The following is a 20,391-nucleotide window of genomic DNA, read 5'->3' on the forward strand; positions in this document are numbered from 1 at the left end:
TTGTCTTTGAGGCACTGGAGGTGGTGTGGCAGTGCGAGCCCTTCTCTTGTGAGGCTGTTGGGAGTGATGAGTAGACTGGTCACTGCAAGTGAAGTAGGAACAAGTCCACCGGGACAGTCTCCATCCGAGACGGTGTTAGAGTGTGACAGGTCAGAAGTTTCAAATGCTTGACTACAGCTTGGCTCAGGCACACAGCATTGCTCTGCTGGGCTGTCGGGGAAGGAGAGGTGAGGCAGAACATTTACCCTTTTGAGAGCGAGAATTCTTGGAGCTGTGGCTATTTGCCTGTTACTAGCAAGTCTAGGAAAAGGTCAGAGTTGGAGAATTTGTTCTGAACATGTATCACTTTAGTACCATTGTAAAGTAAAACAAAACACAATAAATATCACGCGACAAACACCATAAGCTGGGTTTGCTTGTAGCAACCACTCGGTCATACTCTTGGATTGTGTTCCAGAGAGAGGTCTGGAAAGTGAGTAAGGAAGACATGAGCTACAGGGCTTCTAGCTGGGTTGGCAAAATGCTTGCCTAGCAGACAGCCCCGGGTTCCGTCCCCAGCACTGAGGAAGCCAGGCATGGTGCCTCATGTCTAGAATCCCAGTACCCAGGAGGTAGAGACAGGAGGGTCAGAAGTTCAGGGTCATCCTCAGCTACATAATGAATTTGAGGCCAGGTGACAATTTTTAATATCAGTATCTGGGACAAAGACACACAGTGGCCTCAGCAGGGAGCACCTTTTTTTGACATCAGGAGGGGAAATCGGACTCTGAGATGGCAGGCAGGACTGTGAGATGGAAAGGAGCCAGTGGACCTCATGACCGCCCACATGACATGAGGATCCACATCCGCATACATACTATGCACCAGCCTCCCCTGTCCCTTGTCCCTTGTAGACATCAAGTAGCCACTTATGATGGCTTTCCGTTTTCTTCAGTTGTGTTTACGTTTTTTCAAAAGGAAAATAACATTTTTTTGGCTGTGCGTGTGTGTGTGGTGTTGGGGATGGGTACAGAGAGCCAGGGAGGAGCACCCTGGGCTCTGTCTGTTTGGAAGCAAGCCCTGGGCTTACGATGGCAGCCCTGTGAGTCAAGCTGTGGGCAGTGCCTTTCCTCTCTGCTTGCCACAGAGGAAGGGGGAGTGATGACGTCTGAGGTAATTTTGCAGAATTGATGTTGTGTGTGGTTCTGGGAAAGCCAAATATATCCTATGGACAGTTTTCCTGCACTAGACAGCATGGGTGGTAAAACCTTCTAGAGCCTCTCTCAGCAGCACGAAGCCCTGGCGTGTGGTGTGCTTTTCCCAGTGGTGGCTTTCCTCTTGGCTGGGTTTTGGAGATTGCTTTTCCCTCTGAAACTCTGGGACTTCACTTTTAGCAAGGCGTCTACATCCTCCTCAGACAGAACAAAGCAACTGCATATATTTTCCCTGTGAGGAAGTTACTGTGGCTTTGATCTTGTTTCTTTCTGTCTTGTGTAATTTCACTGTCTGAGCAGCCGGCCTTTCTGGATACCCTTGTCCATAACTGCTGCTTCGTTGAAACCCCTTCAAGTCAAGAACCTACACAGTGGGGACAGGGCTGAGCCGTGCTTGGTCTATCACACTAACCTAGTACATGGTGCCTCCGTGAAGACACATGAAGTGTTGACAGCAAATGATAATACTTTAGAATCTTGCCTTTTGCTAGGATTACACATTATTCAAGTTTCTTTCCTTTTCTTTTTCTTTTTTCATCAGGGTTTTTTGCCCTGATGAGCATACATGAAAGCAAAGCCTTTCTTCTAATTTCTCTGGAAAATTCAAATGTTTGAGATCCACTTCAAAGGTCCTCGCTTTAGCATGTCATAGGGTAAAGTGCCCCATGCCCTTTATATAGACATTTTGTATGTTTATTTTGTATTTGATTAATTGATTGATTGGTTGGTTAGTTGGTTGATTATTTGAGACAGCCTTGCTCTACATCCCAGACATGTCTGGACCTTACAGTCCTCCCTCAGCCTGTTGGGTACTACAATTACAGGGATGGACCGCAATGCTCGACTTAATATGTGTTTGTGTGTTAACTGTTAGTGAAATGAGAATCACTGTCCATCCCTGCTGGGTGTCCTCCAATTGATGGGAGCCCCCAAATGCAGCCACATAAGGTGTTTCCTCCCATCAACCCCAATACATGCTGAACGCGTGGGCATCTCACCATGGGAGTGCCACGTGAGAGGGAGTCCTGCAGCTTGGAGCCTTCAGAGGCCTCTCCTACTGCAGAGCTAAATAGTCCTAATGCAGACCAGAGTCAAGGCCTTGCTGGTTCAAGGAATGAGCCCTGGATGGGAGGAGGTCCCACCAAACACAGCATGTTGTACGGTCACACACAAGCTATCCTATAAGCTCTCTGACTGGTGTAGTGGGGACAGGTACCAGTTTGGCATATCTTGAAAAAAATGTGGGTGGCCAGGATGAGTGGCCATCAAGAAGTTTCTGAAGGAAAAGTAATTTGGATGACTTGAGAAGGTGGCAGTGTGACCTGACTGTAGGCAACGTACATTCTAGTCACATCTGGGTTCAGTTTTATACTTTGCAATGTCAAGTTTCTGTTGAACTTTTATTTCACTGGCAAAGTGAAGAAACAGATTTCAGATAGTTTAAGAGTCAATCTTCCAGGTTGGACACCATAGATGGTCCTCTGTGTTGGGCACCACAGATGACCCTCCATGTTGGACACTGTAGATTGTCCTCTGTGTTGGATACCACAGATGGTCCTCTGTGTTGGATACCACAGATGGCCCTCCATGTTGGACACCACAGATGGTCATCTGTGTTGGGCACCATAGATGGTCCTCCATGTTGGACCCTGTATCCCCAACCTCTTCAATGTTTTGCGAGTATGTGCTGCTTCTTGTAATTCTCAGGGTCACTCTTGAAGAGAATCTCAATTTTCTTATCTTACAAATGAGAAAAGAGACCTAGGAATGTGGCTCCGTTAGTAGACTACTTGTCTAGTATGCTTAAAGCCCCGGGGGTGGATCCCTGTCACATGTACAAACCAGGTATGTTGGTGCAGGGCTCTAATCCCAACACCCTTATGCTTAGACAAGATCACAAGTTCAAAGTCATCCTAGGCTCCAAACTGAGTTCACACTATCTTGAACTACGTAAGACCCTGTCTCAAATTAACAAATAAACAAAAAATATTGTTTCAACAGTACATTGGACCACAGGGACTCTTCTCTACTTATCTATAGGTTGAAACTCAAAATCTTTAATGTGCTTTACTGCATTTTATTTGGGAAAATATGTATATTAAAATATATACATACATATATACGTGAGCACGTGCATGCATGCAGGCAGGTGTGTGTGTGTGTGTGTGTGTGTGTGTGTGTGTGTGTGTGTGTTTTAGAAAGCTCCAGGAGGGGGTTGGGGATTTAGCTCAGTGGTAGAGCGCTTGCCTAGCAAGTGCAAGGCCCTGGGTTCTGTCCTCAGCTCGAAAAAAAAAAGAAAAAAAAAAAAAAAAAAAGCTCCAGGAGAATATGAGCTATCCTAACCCATTTTATGTTTTGCCTCCAGGGCAGCAAAGGCGCCTACCGGTACCATTGGCAGAGCCACAATGTCAAGCACAGTGGTGTGGACGACATGGTACTACTCTCCAAGATCACAGAGAGCTCCATCGTAGAGAACCTGAAGAAGAGATACATGGACGACTATATTTTTGTATCCTTTATGCTGTCTGTTGCACCCCTCTGGGATGAGACCGTTCCACAGTACCGTGGTTCTCTGCCCACGAAATCAGAGCGGATACCTTTGGCTCTCAGCACTTTTCCTTTCACAACGAGGGCTGGGCTTCCAAGGGCAAAGGCTCAAGTGGTTTCTGTCATTTCATGGAGTCAAAGTGCAGCTCCATCACAGTGCTCCTTTGAGTTATAGGAGCGTGCATTCTAAGTGTCCGAGACCTCTGCCTATCCTGGACAAAGTCCTTCTCTGTGCTCGGTGGGTGTTGTCCTGATGACACAGTAGAGACTCTTTGTGGTTCAGACTTTGAAGGTTTGAAAAGATCACCTCATGAACAGAAAAGCTACCTCCCCAGTTTTTCTGAACCTTTATATTTACCGAAGGAAACCCGAGAAGGCATGATTGGCTATTGAGAATGCCTGGCGTGTTTCCCTGTTAATCTGCCAGATGGTGTTTTATAATAGGGCTTTAAAAACACAGAAAGCAAACCTCATGGAAATGTGTGTTGACTTCATGGTGAAAGAGAACTGTGTTAGACGGGGGTGTTCAGCCAGCAGTCAGGACTTTGCTTTGGGACAGCTGTACATTAGTGAAATTGTCACCTGAACTAGTCACAGCCATGAAAGGTTTGTGTTATCTGTATATCAGCACCATGGTGCTTAACGCTGATGCTATGGTGACCCCGAAGGCCCAGTGTCTAGGAAACATGGGTGCTTTATGATATAACATGCACCTTGGACTTCACCCAGAATGCCTGGGGATGTTTTTTCACTCGGGGCTTTTTTTTTTTATTATTTACAATGCTTACTTGACTGTTAGAAGCACTGAAACCTTTCTTTCTCTCTCTCTCTCTTTCTTTCTTTCTTTCTCTCTTTCTTTCTTCCTTCCTTTCTTTCTTTCTTTCCTACAAAAGGAATTTTCCCCAAGTATCTGTTCAGTTAATTCCCTACCACCCTACTTTTAAGGTTAAATATATATCTGGATTTGTTGACCATTATAGTAGCATTATTTAAATTTGTAATGGACAACAAGGAGTTGTTCATATATTTTTAAAGGTTTTTGGTTTTGGTTTTGAGGATCTCATTATTTACCCCTAGGTGGCCTGGAACTCACTCTATAGACCAGGCTGGACCTGCTCCTGCCTCCCGAGTGCTTGGATTAAATGTTTACTCCATCATGGATGAGCAAGTTGTTTCATTTTTGTTTTCTAATTATGTAACTATGTGCACGTGTACATGTGTGCACATGAGTATGCACACAGGAGAGCATAAGAGAGTCGGACCGCTGGTCCTCGGCAAGAGCAGTACAAACTTCTAACCACTGAGCCCTCTCTCTAGGCCCTAGAGATATTTTTGGGATACAGTGGAATGTTTTGATGTATGTGGGCATTATAGAATAATTAAATAAGGCTATTTAACATGTCTGTTACCTCCCATACTTGGATATGTGGTATAACCATTTAAGAATCTGATCAATTTTGACATACTTATTTGCTCTATATAGTCTAGCCAGAGGATTGTCTCCCATAACTCTTTTGTTGTTCTTGCTGTTGTGTTTGAATGAGTTAGTTTATTGAGCATATAACAAGCACAAGTAGAAAAATAGGCAGACAAGCAGCAGATACATCATTAACAAAGTATCATTAGATCAGACAACGGGAGTGGCCTGATTGAGAGAGCAAAGGCAACATTGCATTTAGCCACATCCAGCAGACATTGACTGGGGAGACCACATAGAAGCAGTCTATTGGTTTCCCAATTGAGAGAGATTCAATGGAGCAGATCATGCCCTAGGATGAGATTTCCAAGTTAAAAACAGCACAAATAGTACCAGAACGATAATATCAAATTGGGGGGGGGGGGACGGTTACAAACCTCCAATAGAAACCACCTGGGGAAGTTGAAGCCGTCAGCCTGGAGTTTCTGATTGAATTTGGGCTCCGTGAATGACCCTCTCATGGCTGAACTTCTGGCCTCTTATTTCTGCTGTAGATATTTTTTTACTCTATGAGATATACAGTAACAAGGTTGGAAATAGTTTAGTTTCTAGCAGTTCTCAAGGGTGCAATGCTTTAATGCCCTTAGCCGCTTGCTGACCTCCCTCCGCCAAGCCCTTGACAGAGCCAGGGATCCACCTGACCCAGAACAGGCAGTTTTAGAAGATGCTCGACAATAACATGCTTGGGTCTGAAGAGGGAGTGAGGAGCTTCTCGGCTCAAACATCACATGGCAATTTGGCAATCTAATGCACGCCCTATTGCTTTTTTTTGTTGGTCTGGCTTGGTTTTTTGAGGCAATGTCTCTCTGTGTAGCCCTAGCTGACCTGGAACTCGCTCTGTAGACCAGGATGGCCTCTGCCTCCCGAGTGCTGGGAGGCATGCACCACCACTGCCTGGCACAATATTACATTATTGTTAAGTTAAACTTCGTCCTCTTGATTAGCAGCGGCCTGCAGTTTACCAGCAGGTCCTGTCCACGATCATTTTTTAAGCTGAAGTTTCCCTGGGCCCCTTGCACTACCTACCTGTCCTGCTCCCCTTAATTTAACTGCATGGGAGCAGTTGTGTGTGTTTGAAGTTTCTCCTCTGGTCACACAATGAAATTTGTTGATTTCATCCGGATCTAGTGCTACCCGCAAATATTATCTGCATGGCCCCATGGCACATGGAGACTCGTGGATAAGATTGGGAAGAACTCGGTATAGATTGTTGATCTGGACGGCCTGGCTTCTACCAGCTGAGGTGCATCCCAGCTCTAGAAACTGAAATGTAAGACCAAACGTTTGCATTATTTAAAGAGAAAGGTGGTTTATTTGCTTGCCTGTTGGTTGGGTGTATTGTATGTGTATATATGTGTGCTGGTACATGGACTCATACGTGTACCTATGGAGGCCAGAGGAGGACATTGGGTATCTTCCTCTATTGCTCTCCATCTTGGTTCTTGAGCTGAACCTGAAGCTCACTGCTAGGCTGGTTAGCCAGGGAGCTCCCACACGCACCTGTCTCTCCCTCCCTGGTGCTGGAGCTCCAGGCCCGTGCAGCCATGCCTGCCTTTAATGTGTACACTGAGGGTTTGAACTCAGCTCACCTTGTTTTCACAACAAGCAGTAGAACCCACTGAGCCATTTCCCTACCCAGGGAAACTGTGGGTTTGCTGAATAAGAGACGACAAAGATAACGACGGCCATAGTTGCCTAAAGTTCATCCAACCTCCACCCAGACAGCTTGCTCCTCATTGGACTGTTTACTTATAAGGCTCCTGAAACTTCTTGCAGACAGGGGGGAAAATTGCAAGAGCCTTTTAAAGCAGTATACGATCATTTAACATGGCTTGTGAAATGCAGCCTCACGAAGGGAAAGACGCTAAATCCAGCAGAAGTCCTGCTGCCAGGGTGGGTTCCCATGGTCCTCTCAGCATATAGCTTTATCCCCCGAGCCTATACGCACACACATGCGCTTTCTTGCTGTGTGACAATAGTGTATCAGCCTCCTCACACAGTTCTTGGCAAGAGATGCGTTGTTTTAAGTGTTCACTGAAAATCTGTTGACTCTCAAGCCTTTTAAAATTCAGACAGCAAAATTTTTTTAATGACTCAACAGGGCAGGGGGGTGAGGGTAATGAATGCCTTTGAGTCAATAACTGACTAATGGTGTGTTCTCCCAAGGAAGTGAGCTACTCGACCACTAATGACTTTATGATTTAGCCATCTCTACCCACTCGACAGAAATGTGCTTTCTTTCGGCAGGTGGGAGGGAGTCACTTTCGGCTCAGAGGAGGCCTGGCCATGCTGATGGGTGTTTATAACCTGCTGCGACTACCTCCCTCTTTCTTTCTCTCTGAGTGATCGCAGTCTCCTTCACTACTTGAGAGATAATCCATAGCGTAGCACTCCTGTAAGAAAAGACGATTTCTTTCTTTGTTTCTTCTGTGTTTGATATATTTATATATATATGTGTGTATATATATGTATATATACATAGATAGATAGATAGATAGATAGATAGATAGATAGATAGATAGATAGATAGATAGATAGATATAGGTATAGATATCTCCTCCTGCCCATAGTGCCAGCACTGTTTTGTATTGTAGGTCAGCATGAAGGGCAATCAGTGACTAATGCATGCAGGCCAAGTACAGTTGCTTTGTTCCCCATTAGGAAACAAAACCCACTTAGAACATGCTGACATTGTCCGGCCAATAAAGGCTGCATTTTGAGCTATTTATCCCCAAGGAAGGAAGGATGAGTTTACCATCCATTCGTGGAAACGGCTGCCACCCCGCTTACAATTATTTTCTAAAGTATGTGAGGGAAGAAAGTTCTGGAATCTAGAAAGAAAAGAGCTGCAGCGGCACTCGTCTGTTTTCCGGCCGTTCCAGCCGCTTGGCTGAGGAGAATTCCTGTGTGAAGCTTTTCACACTCATCTGCTCCAACGGTCTCTAAACTTATTTTTCCTCAAAGGCCACACTCAAACGTGCTTGGCATTTTTAATCCTTCGGTGAGGAGCTCAGGCTGCCCTGGCAGACCAACAATTGCAAGAGGCAGTGTGCTCTGAGTCATTCACAGAGAGTGAAGCTTGGCCCTGGGCAGACAGTTCACACGGAGTGGACAGCATGCTGGGTGAGACATTAGTCTTGTGACTGCAGCCAAGGGCTTGAGTTCTGGCTCAGACTGTCCCCAAATATATGACTTTGGAGAGCGCCCCCCCCCTTTTCACGTTCCAGTAATATATGCAGTGAGGTTGGCTTGTCGCTACAGGCTGTCATCACATTCAATAGTACAATACTCTTAGCCTTGCCTGATATCCAAAACAAATATGGAGGGCTGGCCCTGTGTCTCAGTTGGGAGTGTGCCTCCCTAGCGTTCATGAAACCCTGGGTTCGATCCCCACCACCACAAAAGCCAAGTACTGAATGGCCAAGAGATGGAGTCGGAAAGATCAACCCTCCAACAACAGCCTCAACTACTCTGTAACTTTTAGGTCAGCCAGGAATACGGGAAATACTCAGCAATGGGCCAGAGAGGACCATTGCACCTACATCAGGGGGCTCACTCTCAACTGCTAATGACTCCAGCTCTGGGGAATCTCATACCCTCTTCTGGCCTTCATGGCCACCCTATGACATTCGTGCAAGCACACATATGCACGAGAGAAAGCAAATCTTTAAAAATAAGAAATAAGTGATTTTTAAAGTTAAAAATAAAACGAATAGGTGGCAGTGCGTTCCCTCCACGTTCCAGAAAAGACTATTTTACATTACGTGTATCAAGAGGAAATCGTCTAAGTCCAAAGAATAGTCCCTTATATCAGATGAATTGAACTCGATTTGTTAAATTCATTTTTATTGTTGGGGGAGGGGCACAAAGGTCCAGAAGTCAGAGGACAACTTTCAGGAATTGACGCTCTCCTGCCACCTTTACGGGTTACGGGGATGAAACCCTTAGGCGTGGTGGCGAGTGTGGACTCGCTGAGTCATCCCGACAACCCTGAGTTGAGCCCCTCGTGAAAAATTCAGTGTGTTGTTCTTTTTATTTCCCGTGTCATTTGTGCTTCAGGTTAATGAGCATTCACAGAAGCCTGGACAAACATCTGGCAGCCAATCGGTTAAAGATCTGCCTGGTGCCTCTTGCCCCTCATTGTCTAGGAAATGAGGTGCCCCTCCCCCACCCTCCTCTCATTTGGTATCGTAGCTTCATATCTACCTGCAGTTTGAAAATGATCCTTAAGCCACACCTTCCCTGTGGAAGACTATGTGTGTAGAGATAATGGCCCTGACAGTGTCCCCAGAGGCACACCTGAATTATGTATTGACTGTGGGAGGCAGTGCTGAGGGACTGCTCTGAAGCTCTGCCCCCACCAGGCCCTGAGCCCGCTGCGTTTTAACAGAGGTCCCTAGAGACCCAACCAGATAGAGAAGGTGAAATTGTTCAGATACTCAATGAAGTAACTGACTTTGTTTCCTTGGAATAGCTCAGTTCCTGTCGGTTCTGATGCTGTTAAGTTTGTGGGTACTTAGTGTAGAATCAGGACACATTGAGCATTTCAAACCAAACCTTGTTTTTCATTGGTCTTATCAAGTAATGATGTTCTTGGGGACCCTGCTGGGCAATTGGGGGAGAAGCTAAAGAATCCCCTTCGTCTTACCTGGACACTGGCCTAGCACAGTCTAAAAGAGGTTGTTTGTAGAACACAATAAAACAGCACTCTCTCCATTTTCTGCCTGTACTCACCTATGTTCTGTTAAGTAGCTGAGAGCTTTGGGGGGTGGGGTATGGGGGGTGGTGCCTTTGGCTCCATCATCAGGGCAGCTCTTTGTCCTCCTGTGACTGTGACCAATCTGTCCAGTGTTTCCTTTACTGTGACGGGAAGAGGCATAGTCCTCTGTGGAAGGATCATGTATGTCTGTATGTCTTCCCTAGCAGACATCTTATAGCCTCCACATGGGTCTTACTCAAGGACTTGTTATAGCCGCTGAGCAAGGGGATCCAGAAGGGCAAACCTCTTCCTTTTGTTTTGGTTATTAGATTCCTACCAAATCTTTAAAGGATAAAAGACCCCACTAAGACATATTCCATTTTATTTATTTATATTTTAAGGTTTATTTATTTATTTTGTATATGAGTACACTGTAGCTGTCTTCAGACACACCAGAAGAGGGCATCAGATCCCATGACAGATGGTTGTGAGCCACCTTGTGGTTGCTGGGATTTGAACTCAGGACCTCTGGAAGAGCAGTCGGTGCTCTTAACCTCTGAGCCATCTCTCCAGCCCTTATTTATTTATATATTAATTTATGTGTCTGGGCGTTTTCTGCATGTGTGAACCCACATGTATGCTTGGTGCCTGAGGAGGGGGCTTGGATCCCAGGAACTGGAGTTACAGACAGTTGTGAGCTGCACTGTGGGTATTGGGAATTGAACTCAGGCCCTCTGGAAGAGCAGCCAGTGCTCTTAACCGCTGAGCCATCTCTCCAGTCTCCTAACATGGATTTTAGAGTAGACGAAGCCTCCTGGTTCTAAGTTAGAAGAGGCTGCAGAGCCTTCCCGCCCCTCTGCGCGAATCCTTCCTTATTTAAGGCTGATAGGTAAACGGAACAGGGAGACTCGGTTATATGTCAATCTTGGCCAAGCATATGCCAAATATTACTCTAGGAATACCTGCATTCTAAACGTTTTTATTGCCTCCTTGATGTCTAAATTTAATGAGGTTGTCTGTATTCTTATTTGCTTCTCTGACAAGCCAGCCAACAATGGCAATGGCTGTACTTGCTGGTTACAGACAGACCACACTCAGTGTTTTCTCACCCAATCAAGCCTCTAGCTCAGGCTGACCCCCAACTCCCTATGTAGCTGAGGCTAGCCTTGAACTTCTGATTCTGTCTCTGCCTCCTGAGTTCTAAAGTCTCAGGCATGTACCCTGTACCTGGTTTATGTTGGTGCTGGGGGCGGAACCCAGGATTTACTGTTGCTAAGGGAGTACTCCGCCAGCCAAACTGTATTCCTCGTCTCTTCTTTCTTTTTGATCAAGGGTGTGGAGTCTGGAGCCAGCCTGCCTGGATGGGGAAGCTGATCTGCCCCTTCCTAGCCTGTCTTTGAGCAGATCTTTCTTTTCTTAGCAAGAGCTTGCCTAACTAGACTCATGGGATTGCTGTGCACGTACCACCTAATGTCTGTGTTCATTCAGTTCTGTCACCAATTATGAAGTGTTGGTGACAGAATCGTAGACATTTTTCATCTCTTAAACAATTAGGTAATTTCAAAAAAAAACCTCATCAACTCCTTTTCTTTACTATTAAGTCATCTTTATTTTCCAACTTGGAAGGTCTTTCTGGTCAGTAACAAATGAGGTCAAATGGCAGTCGAGTCATTCTGCACTGAGAGTGTGTGTGTGTGTGTGTGTGTGTGTGTGTGTGTGTGTGTTAAAATTATATGACATAGCCATACCCATTTATATTGTCTATATATTTTTAATTTCGCATCTCATCGAAGGTCACAATTGTCACCTGCATTATGATTTCAGAGATATCAATGTGTGATGACACTTGTGTCTTGAGTGTGAGTTGACGGAATGGCAGCTGGGTGCCGATTGCCATTCATTATTCCATGAATTTCCATAGCAGGGTTGTTAATCAAGGAGGTCTTGGTTTATCTCCATCCGTTAAGCACAGTTTAGAGGTATGGCGTTCTGTACAGTCTGGAAAATGGTCTACAGTGGGTGGGCTTTCAGCTTTGAGTGAGTGAATTTATTAAGTAAATAGCAAGTAAGAGTAAAATAATGAAGGGAGATGGATAGACAGACAGACAAATTGGCAGATGGAAAATAGATAGATAGATAGATAGATAGATATCATCAATAGATGATATATATATAGACATCATTAATAGATGATAGATAGACAGATAGATAGATAGATAGATAGATAGATAGATAGATAGATAGATAGACAGATAGACAGACAGACAGACATCATCGAGTACTCAGAACATCAGAAAATCAGTTGGGGAAGCCCCATTAAAGTAATCGGCTGCAGTTTTTGTTTGAGACTCCCAGGCAGGGCGGACATCTCCTGAGTGAAGCATCCAAGTAAAAGAACAAATAGAAACAGATAGGGATAGTATCACTGAATCAGGGGCGCACGACATGCACGGGAAAAACATAACAGGAACGTGAGGTAGCCAGCTGGAGTTCCCAATTGAGCTTCCTCCCCATACCTAAAGTGTCTGGGGTCTCTTCCCCATGAAAGACACTTTTTTTTATTTTTTATTTTTTTTTCTGTTTTTTTGTTTTCATGAAAGACACTTTTACATATCAATAGTGACCTCTGTTGGAATAATTTCTCTGCTAGCTATCCTCAATGGCACGGTGTGTTACTCCTGGGCTCTCTGGCTGTCCTCCTCTCCCTTGTCACGCTTTACATCACCAACCCACCCTTGGACACGGGGTCCTAGAGGACACTTGACATAAACATGCTTGTGTCAGAAGTCAGGGTAGGGGATCCAGAGAAGCTTCTGGGCTCAAATAACACATGACAACCTACAGGGCTTGGGGATCCAAGCCATCCGAGCCAGCTCCCTGTTATATATCCCAATTATAGAAATGGCTCCCTGGGAGGAAATCTCACAGTTTTATATCATTTTCTATTTAAAACTATGTATTGGTAAGTACATTTAGTTTTAATTATCTCTTTGTAAAAATGAAGATATTTTTAATTCAGTGATTAAGTTGAACAATTTCAAGTGGATCCCAGTAGTTGGGAAAATATAGCAGGAAAATCACATGAATCCAAAAGATAGAGGAAACCGGGCCTGAAAAAACGGCAGGAGACAGTACCTCAAGAACAAGGAAAACAACAGAAATCCAACAGTGGGGGTGGAGGAGGGAGTGTAGCTTTTTAAAAATTATTTTCTTTCCTCCATGGAAACAAGATGTTTAATTTGTTTTCTTTGTTCACTGATAGATTCCCAACATCTAAAAGTGCCTGGCGCGTTGTAAACAGCCAACCAGAAAATAGCTAAACCAAAAAGGGATCGGGCGATCTAATAACATTTCCCTTACTTGGATGCGTTAAGATGTGTAGAACTGGGTTAGGGACCTAGTCCAGTGAGCAAGACCCGAGTTCAAGTCCCCTAGCATCTGTGAGAAAAGCTGGCAGTGTCTGTGCAAGCTGTCACTTTAACCTTTAACTCAGCACTGTGTAGGGCAGAGGTAGAAGGACTGCTGGGATTAGCTGTCTGCCAGTCTAGCTCCAGCGACAGTTAGAGATGCTGTCTCAAGGGAATAGGCAGAGGGTGATAGAGGAAGACACCCAGCATCCTCCCTGGCTTCCTCACATGCACAGGCCACAGGGACACACACCCTCACACAAATGTGTGTATGTGCTATGCACATACATCATACACCTTCCAGACCGGTGCACATACACACGCACACAATTTTCTATAATTGAAAACAATTTCAAACACACGTATGCAAAGCGAGAGTTTTAGGGAAGCTGAGGGGAGGGCTCACTAGGCAAAAGTGTTGGCAAAGTTTGATGACCTGAGTTTGATTCCTGGAACCCACATAAAAAACAGAGCAGACAGGCAGGGATGGCGCACACCTTTAATCCCAGCACTTGGGAGACAGAGGCAGGAGGATCTCTGTGAGTTCAAGGCCACAGAGCTAATTCCAGGACAGCCAGAGCTACATAAAGGAACCGTGTCTTGGAAGAAAACAAAAATCAAGCAAACCTCAGCTGGATGCAGATATGAAAGACAGCACAGCAGAAACCACAAGTGAGACCCACGGGGGAGGGAGAACCAGCTCCAGAGAGCTGTCCTCTGGCCTCCACGCCAGTGCTGGACCCATCCCACTCCACAGAAAAGAATTTAAAAACATTTTTTTTAGTTATACAGAAAAACTTTAAATCCAGCAATACTTCCTCTTAAAGAAGACTTCCTGGATCCCCAAATAATACTTTTCTTCTCTAAACCTCACCTATATGGGGTCATTTTTTTTTCTTCTCAGAATGTGAATGGGTAAAAATAAATGAGATAAGGAGACTTTGAAAATAGAACCCTTGGTAAAATGTTGGTTCTTCTCCTTTCTCCTAAGCTTCAAAGTCCCTCTGTCTGATATTTGTTTGTTTGCTTGTTTATTGGTTTTTCGAGACAGGGTTTCTCTGTGTAGCCCTGGCTGTCCTAGAACTCACTCTGTAGACCAGGTTGGCCTCAAACTCAGAGATCCTGCTTCTGCTGGGATTAAAGGCTCGAGCCAGCACTGGCCAGTCTTCCTCTGTTTGTTCAATGGAGAAGCAAACATGCGTCATCCACCCCAGCGGTACAAATTCCCAGGGAACCAGCACATCTCGTATCAGGAGGATGCTAACTGCCATGCAAGGTTGTGCCCTGCACGGTTCTACTCTCTGTCTATCTGGTCTTTGCTCTCTCTGTTGCTAGTCTAAAAGGAATGTGCTTTAGTTTATAATGATTCTTTTCGCAGCACCTTGATAATGAGCCTCATTACTGTTCCTGGAGAGGAGTGAGACCTGAGCTAATTGAATAACAGCCTTTTCCTTTGTGGTGTTTACAAAGTGTGTGTGCTCACTTCCCCGCCCAGCTCACTGCAGCCTCTGTCCCATCTGCTTACTGACTTTGAAAAACATGTTTCTATCAAGACATGGACCTTAACCAGGTTGAAATTCAGACATATATAGGGTCTGTCTTAATCTCTGTCAACCCTTTCAAGCAAATGCCATATTTTGGAGAAAAAGAGATTGAAATGTACCAAGGAGCGGTAAGTTACGTCCTCAGTAAGTTCCTATAGTGTTTAGGGGTTTTATCATTTGTAAATAGTTTCTCTTGAAGTTAGCAATGCATTTGTATTTTCTTATCAATTATTTATGGTGGAAGGTCAAGTAAGTGACATTGTTTTTCTTTTAACAATGATACAGATCATAAGCATGTAGCCCAAAGACCATCTGATGCATGGGTTCATTTACATATAGAATTAATTAAGTGGGCTGTTGAACCCAGGGTTTGGGGTAGTCTTCTGGTTTCCACGTCTGCTTCAAAGTTGTAATTAATAAACAGAATCCTGGTGGAAGCTATGGATGCATAGAAGCATGAAGGCCTGAGGTCATGTCCCTGAACCCTGGTCAGAAGGCAGTTCATAGCAGTGCACACTTGTAATCTCAGCACTGAGAAGGTGCAGACTGGAGGGCCCCCGGGGCTGGCTGGCCAGGCTGGCCTGCTGATGAGCTCCAGGCCAGTGAGAGACCCCGTCTCAAAAGAGTTGAACTCCATTCCTGAAGGTAGCCCCCAAAGTTGTCCCCTGTCCTCCACATGGAAACAGGCATAAACATACATATTTGCATTCACACATGCATATTCGTGTACAAGCACATATGCACACACACTTAAAAAGACAATCACAGGTAAAACTAAATAAGATGCTGGGAGCTTTGAGAATTAGACCCCTCTGTAAGCCTTGGGCATGGCTTGAAAATACCTTTCGTTACTTGATTTACTAATATGACTGATCTCTGTTCGCTCCTACCCATAGTCATTTTATCTGTGGATTAAAAAGCCAGCAATCCTTTCTCAGGTGTCTTATTCCGATTCATCACACTCCCTGGCCTCTTCATCTTCTTCCTTCCCTCCTTTCCTCACAGCAGAAGCACAGGGCCTTTATTAATTCCAGCCCCTGAAAGCCAAACAAAAGCCCACACAAATCCATCAGTTGAAGTGGAAGGCAACTTACCCACAGCAAGTGCACTCCCCATTGTTGCCAGATGAATGCTGCTGGTAGCCGGAGCCCAAGGAGGCTGCCACGGGAGAGGTCTTTGATAATGCTGCTTTCATCGGGAGCCAGCACAAGGGCGCACTGTCAGCACAGTTCCGGGCCCTGTCCTGGTACCCCAGTCCACGATCCTGGGGCAGCTGGCATACTGGACTGACACTCTCAGTAACAGTAAGGCTCCACCACGAAGGGCTGAGACACACGCGGGCGCGCACACACACACACACACACACACACACACACACACACACACACACACATACACACACACACACACACACACACACACACGCACACACACACACACACACACAAACACACACACACACACACACACACACAAAAACACACATACACACACACAAACACACACACACAGACACACATACACACACACAAACACACACACACACAGACACACACCTGTCTGAAGAGCCACTGTGTGCCAACACTCTATATGTTGTTTTATCTTTTCAAGATAAAACCATTTTTTTTTAAATGCCATAAAAAAAAAAGTCTTCATTTTCAGCTGGACAGTGGTGGCACACGCTTTTAATCCCAGCACTCGGGAGGCAGAGGCATGTGGTTCTCAGTGTGTTCGAGACTAGCCTGGTCTACAGTGTTAGTTCCAGGACAGCTAGGGCTGTATAGGAGAGTACACTGTAGCTGTCTTCAGACACACCAGAGGAGGGCATCGGATCTCACTATAGATGGTTGTGAGCCACTATGTGGTTGCTGCAAATTGAGCTCAGGACCTCTGGAAGAGCAGTCAGTGCTCTTAACCTCTGAGCCTTCTCTCCAGCCCCAAAATCTTTATTTTCATTACTCATGGTATACAATTGGTTTTTACTGAGTATTACATACTGTGTTTGCTTGCAATAATAGGGTCCATATGAATTCTGTACCACATTATCCCTTTACCGAGGAGGAAACTGTCGTCCAGGGAGCAGTACCAGAATCTACGGAGCTAGGAGTTAAGCTTGGCTCTTAATGACTTGGTAGGGGCTGTCTTGATTGAGAGAGAGGGGACTCAAAGGAGATGGCTACTCAATAATTCCTAGACATCTAGCTCAGAGGCTTGGTGAAAGGGTTGATGGGAAACCTGGCTGAATGTACAGGACTCCTGAGCTGGATCTGAAGTTCTGTTGCCTATTATGTAGAGTTCTAATTCCACCCTAACCCTGAATATACCAGGCCCGAGACTCACGAGACCCTGTCTGGGGGATAGAAAGTATAAGTGACCCTCAAGGGCCAAGGGTACGGCTTTCATTAAGCAGTTTTGGAACCTTAGTAGGGAAAGGCATGTGTCCTAGTTAGGGCTACAATTGCTATGATAAACATCATGACCAAAAGTAGGTTGGAGAGGAAAAGGCTTACTTGACTCACACTTCCACAATGTAGTCCATCACTGGAGGAAGTCAGGACAGGAACTCAAGCAGGGCTGGAACCTGGAGGCAGGAGCTGATGCCCAGGCCATAGAGGGGTGCTGCTTGCTGGCTTGCTCCCCACGGCTTGCTGAGTGTGCTCTCTTATAGAACCCAGGAACCACCAGCCCATGGATGACCCCACTCACGATGAGCTGGGCCCTCCCCAATCAGTCGCTAATAAGGAAAATGCTCTGCAGACTTGCCTCTGACTCAGTCTTACAGAGGCGGTCTCTCAGTTGGAGTTCCTTCCTCTCGGATGACTCTAGTCCATGTCAAGCTGACACAGACCTGGCCAGCACAGTTTGTCTCCTCATTTCTCTCCACCACTCAGCATTCTCGTCGCTCCACTTGCTTCTAACCTCCACCTCCCTTTCGTCCTTACAATGTTCTTCTTGCCCATTATCAAAGAGGCATTAAACATAGCCTGGCCTAGGGATCCCTGTAGAAGAAAGCCATCTAAGACCATGCCCTGAGGTCCCAGCAGGCTTGCCCCTGTCACCACCAAGGCGTTCATTCCCTGTCAGTTCTGCATTCCCTCCCACTCTTGCTAGATAGTTCCCTATGGGCAGGGGACTAACCACAGTGGGGGATACTGGGTCTAGGACTCCCAAGTACTTCGCTTATATGCAGTGTCTCACTTCCTGCTGAATTCCCTTTCACCATTGAGGTCTGATCTTTACAGACCTCGGCCGTAACTCGAAGTTTCTAAGCCTTTGTTTCAGTCCATCCCAATGTAAGACAGTTCAAGAGTGGTGTAAGTAAGTTATTTCTTAAGCTTTTTTGTGTGGTTTTATCTTTTAAAATTACTGTCCTGCCCATCCTTTCACTCACCCTGTGGGATGCACAGAGACAGGGCAGTGTGTCACCCGGTACTCAGTTTAACAGCCTCCAAATTTAGCAAGTCTTATTTTTTCCACTCCCACACCACATGAAGTGTTTTTATTTGTGTACAATGGTGTGCGTGTGGATGGCAGAGAGCAACCTGCAGGAGTCACTTCTCTCCGTGTGAGTCCCAAGGATCAAACTCCAGTCAACCAGCTAAGTGGCAGGTGGCAAGTGTCTTTATTCAACGAGCCACTTCACCAGACTGGGTGCCTAACGGCTGAATAAATGGGCCAGAGTCAGCTGACAGAGTGATCCTCTTAGACCTGGGCCATGATTTGATCAACGGACTTTTTTTTAATATGTATGAACGTCTGCCTGTGTGTATGTCTGGGCACCACCCTTGCGCATACAGTACCTAAAGAGGTCAAAGGAGGGCACCAGATACCCTGGGAGTGGAGTTACAGATGGTTATGAGCCACTGTGTGGGTGCTGGGAATTGAACCTGGGTCCTACGGAAGTGAATTCAGTGTTTTTAACTACTGAGCCATCTCACCATCTCTCCAGTCCCTAATTTTAAATATGTAGACGGTTAAAGACCCTTTCCCCCCCACCCAGGAGACTCTTGTAGTTCGTCAGCTCCAGCCCTCCCCTTTTAGAAAAGAAACAAACCAGGCAAACCAGTTTTATCTCTGAGAGGAACCACCACGCCTCTTGCCCTCTTCTTGTAGAAAACTTAAAAATTTTCCTCCTCTCCTATAGATACAACCCTCAATCCCCAGTGAGAGCTGAGGATGGAGACTTGCCTTTTCCAGAAGAATAATCCTGTGGGCCTTTAGAGTTCTGATCAAAGTGAGACCCAGGGTCCTAGCAGGCCCTTTTCTGACAAGTAGCAGAAAGCCTGTCAGTTGCCAAATGTCTCCAGAATTTGAAAGCAGGATGTCCGTGCCGAGGCATGCCTGGGTGGAAGGGTGGTGCACCGGGCCGTGTCTGAAGGCTGACTCACAGACAGGCCTGCAGAGAAGTCCCTCCAACCTCCACCTTCGCTTCTCCAGGGTGTATCAGGACACAACCAAGGACGTTTTTATTAATCATTAAATCATGAAACCTTTGCCTGTGAATGCTCTCTCTCTATAGACTGTGTGCCAGTGTCATCGGTCATTCCACACAAAGAAACTCACTGTGGTTTTGGTTTCTGTTTTTGCTTTTCTAGGCCCAGTATGAGAACCCACCTCATATCTATGCCCTTGCAGACAGTATGTACAGAAACATGATCATCGACAGAGAGAACCAGTGTGTCATCATCAGGTAGGAGAAGAACCCAGGTCAGCAAGCCTCCTGCCCCGAGCTGTCAGAGCAGCCCTGATATTTGAGGCCACTCAGCATGTCTGAGGAACCAGCAGGCCCTGCTTGGTTTACTTTATAATTGCCCCTTGTCTAATGTCAGAGCATAAACACTTTCGGGGGAGGAGCCCATCAGGCCCCACCCTTCCTCGAGTCAGTTAATGGTTGTTGGGGGACGGGAGGCATTTTCTTCAATGGCGTAGCCTCTGATAAGTTGCCCATGTTCCTGCAAATCTACAATGGTAGTGCAACTCACCCAGTCACTGAAAACATAGAAATGAATAAATAAATGACATGAAACTAGAAGGGGAACTAATTGGGGACAGGAGTGACGTCAGAAGCGAGAGGATGTGCTGGCTACTTTGTATCCATTTGACAGACTTCGTGGGGGTTCTAGAGATGGAATGCAGACCCTCTATGCTTGTACCTTACTGACTGAGCTCTCTTCCCTGCTCAAGATAATTCTTATCACACCTTAAAAAGAAATTCTTTCTGGTTTGGGAACCTGTGCTTAGCTTGTCCAAGACTCAAGGTTTGGATCCCAGAATTGCTGCACAAATAAAAAAGAAGCCTTGTATTGTCTGATCTGCTCCATATCCTAATGCTGGAACTGAGTTACACATTCTTTGTTGCAGCTGGTTTGTTAGCATTTAGAATCCAAACAAAGCCCACACATCGCTCCTGGTTGCTGTGTCTCTCAAGTCTCCTAGTCACTAAGTGATCTCCTTCATTCTGTTTTTCTTGGCATTCATTTATTAAAGAGGAGGGTTGTAGGCCCTTCCAGGCGCTGGCTGACTG

General features: G+C 45.6%; 1 protein-coding gene across 1 annotated transcript in view; it reads left to right on the forward strand.

The window, feature by feature from the left end:
- Window positions 1-20,391, forward strand: part of Myo1e (myosin IE) — a 188,502-nt gene that overhangs the window by 74,083 nt on the left and 94,028 nt on the right. The window contains exons 2-4 of the mRNA XM_032909239.1: window positions 3,559-3,702; window positions 14,906-14,995; window positions 19,463-19,557. Coding sequence (XP_032765130.1) covers window positions 3,559-3,702; window positions 14,906-14,995; window positions 19,463-19,557 — 329 coding nt within the window. The remainder of the gene's footprint in view (window positions 1-3,558; window positions 3,703-14,905; window positions 14,996-19,462; window positions 19,558-20,391) is intronic.

Source organism: Rattus rattus, chromosome 8, assembly GCF_011064425.1.
Source record: "Rattus rattus isolate New Zealand chromosome 8, Rrattus_CSIRO_v1, whole genome shotgun sequence".
Taxonomy (NCBI): domain Eukaryota; kingdom Metazoa; phylum Chordata; class Mammalia; order Rodentia; family Muridae; genus Rattus; species Rattus rattus.